This window comes from Oreochromis aureus, linkage group 3 (assembly GCF_013358895.1).
Source record: "Oreochromis aureus strain Israel breed Guangdong linkage group 3, ZZ_aureus, whole genome shotgun sequence".
Taxonomy (NCBI): Eukaryota; Metazoa; Chordata; class Actinopteri; order Cichliformes; family Cichlidae; genus Oreochromis; species Oreochromis aureus.
In genome coordinates, this window is record NC_052944.1 from 27774949 (window position 1) to 27781851 (window position 6903).

General features: G+C 41.1%; 1 protein-coding gene across 1 annotated transcript; it reads left to right on the forward strand.

Moving 5' to 3' along the window:
• The first annotated feature begins 5666 nt into the window (after positions 1 to 5666).
• LOC116327042 (permeability factor 2-like) lies at positions 5667 to 6903 on the forward strand. The gene is made up of 4 exons (XM_031748507.2): positions 5667 to 5880; positions 6040 to 6148; positions 6254 to 6328; positions 6695 to 6903. The coding sequence occupies exons 1-4, from the start codon at positions 5814 to 5816 to the stop codon at positions 6741 to 6743; spliced, it is 300 nt and encodes a 99-aa protein (XP_031604367.1). The 5' UTR covers positions 5667 to 5813; the 3' UTR covers positions 6744 to 6903.

Here is a 6903-nt window from a genome sequence, read left to right on the forward strand (position 1 = left end):
TGGATATTTAAATCTCCAGGGGTCTACTATTCCATATGCCTTAAGAAACATGTTGATGTACTGAGCCGATTTACTTGCTGGAATAATCTAAAGCTGGATCTAGGGTGCAGTTCAAGTCTCCAGCCAGTATTAAATCATGTGACTCAAGATCTGGTAGAAGGAGAAAAACGATTGGTAAAGAAAGCTACATTATCCCAATTGGGGCCATAGACATTAGCAAGAATGGCTTGCTTATTGAAAGTTTACTTTGTTTATTTTGTTTATTTTCGTTTATTTTGTTGCGTTTAACTGGTCCTAGCCTCCAAATCCTCGCATTGTGCCTTTAGCAGGGTAAGCTCTTCTTTCACACTGGACATGTCAGATTCTATAGCTGCAATAGAGTCGGAATTAGTAGTGACTCCCTTTTCCAACTCAGATGTGTGGCTTTCAACCTTATCCAGTCTTTTATTGAGCCTCTCAACGACATTACGCAGCTCTGTTTGGGTCTCTGCAGCCTTTTCATCTATTTTCTCCAGCAATTCTTGCTTCATTAATTGCAGCTCCTTCAGGATTACCTGCTGCTCGCCCGCAGTTGTCTCCGTGGCATCTGGGCATCCTAGGCTAGCTGGGCCAGCAGTTGCTTGAGAGGCTCTTGTGTCCTCCTCCATGTTGTTGGCTTGAATTGTTTTGGGGCATATTGTCCATAGATCAGAATGGTTGTTTTCTAATATGTTGCTGCTCTCATGTGTGAAGTAATATAGTGTATTTTTTGAAGAGTAATATTGCAAATACAAGGGTTCAATTGCAGAGCTCACAAACCCACACCCTCACATGGCACTGCCTCAACCGGCTGATTAAGAACTGAATTAAAAATTCTGAATAAAATATGAGGTTTGTGACAGTTACTAGACACAGTCTTAGAGAAATACTTTGTTTTTGCTGCTCTTATGGCCTTCTGATAATTTAACAAAGATTCTCTCAGTACATCAAGTGATACCTGAGGTCTGCCCTTTTTTCATTTTCACTCAGCTTTTCTACACACCTGTTTGAGTTCTCTGGTATCATTATTCAACCAAGGCTGGGTTTTAGGTTTTAGAGACCTGGTTGTGAGTGGAGCAATGGAATCAAGTATTTCCAAGCAGGTTGAATTAAACAGAGAAAGTAGGCTGTCAGTGGTCGAGTGAGAGGACCTATTAGAAAGTAAGGCATGATTAGAGTTTTTATAAGAACAAACAAAAAGATCACCTGCATTTGAGGTAATCATGCGAGATGGTATTTGGGTACATCAGGTCTGACAGGCTGACATGAAAGAGGGAACTCAAATATTACAGGCATGTGGTCAGGGAAATTAATGCTGCAGATTTCAGTGTCACAGAGAGTCAGGCCACTAGACAGTACAAGATCCAAGGTATGTCCATTCATGTGACTGAACAAGATTAAAAGAGCCTAAAAGATTTAAGTCATTAGTCAGCGGTGTATTTAAGCAGCAAATGTGGATATTAAAATCCCCTACAATTAAAACACTTGGCATAATTCCTGCCAAGAATTCAGAGAAGTCTTGGATAAAATTCTTATTGAATTTTAGGGGACGGTACACCAGCACACACAGCACCGGAGTGGACAGCTGCGTTTCAAACAACTGCAGTTCAAAGCTAGCATAAGCATCAGCTGTTAGCTGCCGACAGTTGAAAAGATTTTATAAACAGTGGCTATCCCTCCACCCCGGCTGGTAGTCAGAGGCAATTTGAGATAGTTACAGTTTGGAGGGACAAGTTCAGAAAGTGGGCTCAACTCACCCAAGTTTAGTCAAGTCTCTGTGACCAGAAGAAAATCCAAGCGACAAGTGGTGAAGAAGTCATTCAAAATAAAGGTCTTATTTGCAAGCGACCTAGCATTAACCAGAGCCAATCTAGCTATGTCGAGGATCGTGTCAGGATACATTTCACTGTGTGTTATACTTGTATAACTATGCATGTGACAAATAAAGAACCTTGAACCTTGAACCTGGTACTCTGGGTCAGCACAGAATTCTTGACCTCTTTCAGTCGGGTTTTCTTAGATCTCATTCAACTGAGATGCTCTTCTGAGAGTATCGAAGGATAATTTGATGCAGAGGGACAAGGGTAAATGTTCTGTGATGCTTATGTTGGACCTTACCTCAGCTTTTGATACTGTTAATCATCACATTCTGCTCAATAGGCTGTTGTGCTGGATCGGTGTATCAGGATCTGCCTCGGAGTGACATCACAGCTCCAGTACAATCATCTTCTTGATCAACGTCTCCGAACTAATCAGCCACCGTTCTGCGTACTTTGAATCTCAGTGCCCTTATGTTTTTCTGCCTTTCTGACTCTCATTAACTCAGCCCACCTCCTTCCCCATCTTTCACCTCATGCTGGTCACTCAAGGCTCCATCTAAGCTTCCTCCTTCACCACCACCTGTATCTAGACTAATTCCGGTCAGTGCTGAGGTTCTGTTCTTGTATGATGGGTTGATATTTGGGAACTAAATTACCTGCTGGTGGGGGACTGTGGGATTCAAATAAAAGCTCTGGATATTTTGACCAATTTCCTAACACTAGTGCTGGCTTGGAGTCAACAGTACTACTCTGGAGTTCATGTGAGTAATGATGAGTAACACCGGCAACTGGCTCAAAACCAGGTATAGTGACAGCATTGACCTCTGTGTTATCTCGCAAGCAGAGTGAGCCATTTCCCTGCTGCAGACAGCCAGCACATTCCTCTGCAGTCACACAGCTAACCATGCAGGTAGAGTCTTTATACTGTCACTGTTTGGCAGAGGTAAGTAAACATTATTTAAACAATATGAAGATTTTTTTTGTCTCAATTTGGCCCTAATATACCTTACTACATAATAAACACAAACTATTTAGTTAGAAGGAAACAAAAGTGCATTCATCTTGTCTGCAGAAAATGCTGACACTATCTTTTAGGCATTAGTTCAAAGGTTTTTACTTCCTTTTACTGAGGAATGGACGGTTCTGCATTTACAGTGGCTTGCAAAAGTATTCGGCCCCCTTGAACTTTCCCAACTTTTGTCACATTACAGCCACAAACATGAATCAATTTTATTGGAATTCCACGTGAAAGACCAATACAAAGTGGTGTACACGTGAGAAGTGGAACGAAAATCATACATGATTCCAAACATTTTTTACAAATAAATAACTGCAAAGTGGGGTTTTAACAAAGTTTAACAAAGTTAAAAGGAATTTTACACAAATACACACAAAATAGTCAAATGTGGAAAAGTGATTTCCAAAGTGTGGTGATCATCCGGTCTGTGTGCTTCTCTGGCTCGTTGTGTTGTTGGTCTGTTGGTGAAGTTCTAACATAAAAAGAGCAGAAGGGAAACAGAATGTTAAAAACAATGAAAAGTGTCCACTGCAGCCACTTTCTGTGCTTTTCATGCTGTATTTCCTGAGCTTTCATGTGTTTTTTTTACACTTCTCCCATTCCTGGTGAACATTTGACGGATGCACAGCATCATCCAAGAAACATACAGCTGGGATTTTGGAGCACTGCACAGGAGCATGATTGTGAATACTGTCAAAAACAGATCAGTAAGTTAAGCATATGTGCTGAAAAATGATTCTTATAACCACCAGCACCAACTCCCTGATAAACCCGACTCTTTGAAACAATAAAAAAAGCAGCAAATAAGAGTAAAACACTGGTGATGATGGTGAACTGACAAAGTCTCTTGTAGACTGGAAAGAACAAAGCCGGTGTTCCTCATTAACTCATGTTTAATTGGGTGAGATAAAACCCTGTATGTTAGAACTTCACCAACAGACCAACAACAGAAGGAGTCAGAGAAGCACACAGACCGGATGAGCCACACAGGTTTGACACTGTCTCCATCTGACGGCCGCTCACTGCAGGGAAACAGGTTGTCTGAAGTGGCCCATGAACTGAAAATGCATAATCAGAATTTCCCTTTATACTGTTGCTGTCGCGTTCACTAGATTATCTGCACTGACTCCATCGTGTGGCACAAATCGCTGTGGCATGAGCCAGGCCTTTTTCCAGTAAACTGGATTTCTCTGCTACACAACACAGAGGTATCCTGATTCTAACACCATAACAGTCTTAGTTCCCATTATGTGGATCGTGTCAGTTTATGTTGGTTGTGAGGTATTTTACTTTAGAAAGAGTTGCTCCCACATCGTCCTACTTTACTGTGGCCTGCAAGCAACAGCAGCAAGTCCTGTTTTAATAATATGCACCAGCAACAAAGACAATAACAAATGCTGGAAAATCTGAAACCACTTTGCCACATTTGACTATTTTTTGTGCATTTTTGTAAAATTCCCTTTAACTTTGTTTTCTGTGGTAACATTTCCAGGCCCTCTTGGAGCTCATTGTTTACTTTGCATATGATGAAACACTTTCACCACATATCTGCAGAACGACCCGTTCCTCAGTAAAAGGAAGCAATATTTTTGAGCTAACGCTTAAAAGTCAGTGTCAGCATTTTCTGCTGACTTTTTTTTACTTCTAACTGAACAGTTTGAGTTTATTATCTGAAAAAGGACCATTAGAGCCACATTAAGAAAAAAAAGTATTGTTGCTCATTTTGAGAATAAAGTTGAAATTTCGAGATTAAAGTTGAAAATGTCGAAATTACAGTTGTTTCGAGACAAATTGCCAAGGTTTCTGTACCCTGTGAGTCTGACATTGTACTTCAGAATTGCATGGACGTCCCGGTCAGCTTTGAGCTGGCGGCCTGCAAAGGATGTGGTTGTATAAAGACTCTACCTGCATGGTTAGCCAGGTGACTGCAGAGGAATGTGCTGGGTGTCTGCAGCAGGGATATGCCTCACTCTGCTTGCGAGATAACACAGAGGTCAATGCTGTCACTATACCTGGTTTTGAGCCAATTGCCGGTGTTACTCATCATTACTCACATGAACTCCAGAGTAGTACTGTTGACTCCAAGCCAGCAGTAGTGTTAGGAAATTGGTCAAAATATCCAGAGCTTTTATTTGAATCCCACAGTCCCCCACCAGCAGGTAATTTAGTTCCCAAATATCAACCCATCATACAAGAACAGAACCTCAGCACTGACCGGAATTAGTCTAGACACAGGTGGTGGTGAAGGAGGAGGCTTAGATGGAGCTCTGAGTGACCAGCGTGAAGTGAGATGTGGGAAGGAGGTGGGCTGAGTGAATGAGAGTCAGAAAGGCAGAATAACACAAGGGCACTGAGATATAATTGATTCTCATTGATTTTTTGTGAACTTTCAATTTCTCCACTTGTACCAGGATGCAGTGTTGGCTCTTTATGAAGCCCAGGGATACAGCCATCTATTTATTCTGTTTTTCATAAGGAGGATCCATAAGAAATATACACTGTTTGGTCTTTTTGTTGACCAATTCTGCATGTGAAGTACAGATGGTATTCAGTCTCAGAGGTAAAGGAAGATCTTGATTACCTGCCCCACCAGCCTTCAGTGTCCCCTGCAACACAGCTGTATATTTGTAAACGCAAATGTGATGCATAAGGAGCTGCTAACAGGAATTGAAAGTACAACACTTTAAGTTTTTGCAACCGCTGGATTTGTACTGTGAGCGGACAGGAAACAGATTTTTTATGGCCACTTCTTGCGAAGAAATCCTTGGCCAGAGTCCACCCAGCTGTGAGTGTATATAAGGAGGTTCAGAGATGATGAACCTCAGTCCTGCACACTCAGCAGCTTGAGAAGAGAAGGAGACGCACAGCAGCAGAGATCCTTCATATCTGAGAAGAACGAATCAGTTGAAGACTGAGCCTTCAGTAGATCCTCCACTCACTAATTGAAAAGCTTTAAGATGAAGACAAGTGCTGCCATCCAGTGCATCGTTCTCCTGGCCTGCATGGCCCTTTGCACTTCACTAGGTAAGTGTGTTTTATCAGATTATGGGGGGTTAGGGGTATATTTGTGTAGTTTGAAAGGAGCTAAGTTATGACAACAAATCAATCTAAATATATTTATGTTTAAGGAAAATATGAAACAGCAGCAGTTTAACATTAATTATCACTTTCTATGTTTTCCAGGTCCTCCAAGGTGCCGGTGTGTGAAGACCAGTAAGTCTGTAAGGATCGCTCTCATCACTCAACTCAAGGTGGATGAGCCTCATCCACACTGCGACAGGAGAGAAGTCATGTACGTACCCACAGTGACAGGAGCACATTATTAATAAGAGCTCAGTTATTAATAAGGATTGTTTATAAAGTGGTTTTAAATCAAAGCTTTCTTTACATGTTATAGTGTCACACTGAAGGATGGGCATGAACGGTGCCTCGATCCTGAGTCTAAATTCACCAGATATCTAGTGAAAAAACTGTAAGTCATACAGATGTTTTTTCTTTCTTTCATTCACTGTTATTCAAATAATGTGAGTTAAATATTAGAGAGGAAGTCAGTGAAGTTAAAACAGGAGCATTAACAGTCACTTTGGAGCATCAGTGCGAGGCTCTGCACATCATTAATTAAAACTGCATGAAAGAAACACATTTAATGTAAATCTCCATACAAGTAATAAGCAGGTTTTAAGCTACAGTGAACTCATGAGAGAATTTTTATTTCTTACAAACATACCGATGGTTTTAGAGCAGCGGTTCAAAGTTGAGGGTGAAGACGTATGACTTGGATCTGTTCACTACCACTGGAGCTTCAACGTCTCATCCCTCTGATATGTTGTCTTTGCAGGAATCAAAGGAAAAATACGACCGTCAGCTACGAAACAACCACAGCATGAGCCACAGTGCCAGAATCATCACGATCCACTTTGCATGTTTAGCACTGTTACAACATGTGTGGATCAAGAAGAAGGAGCAGCACAGCTCTCGTTTATGATTATTTGTAATGCTGGAAAATGCCTCAAAATAAATAATACATTTTGAGTTTGTTTTATAAAA

Excerpts from the sequence above, each read along its gene's own strand:
- LOC116327042 (XM_031748507.2), top strand. The coding sequence starts at position 5,814 with ATGAAGACAAGTGCTGCCATCCAGTGCATCGTTCTCCTGGCCTGCATG. Across the intron at positions 6,149-6,253 it reads TGCGACAGGAGAGAAGTCAT|TGTCACACTGAAGGATGGGC; the intron begins GTACGTACCCAC and ends TACATGTTATAG. Across the intron at positions 6,329-6,694 it reads AGATATCTAGTGAAAAAACT|GAATCAAAGGAAAAATACGA; the intron begins GTAAGTCATACA and ends TTGTCTTTGCAG.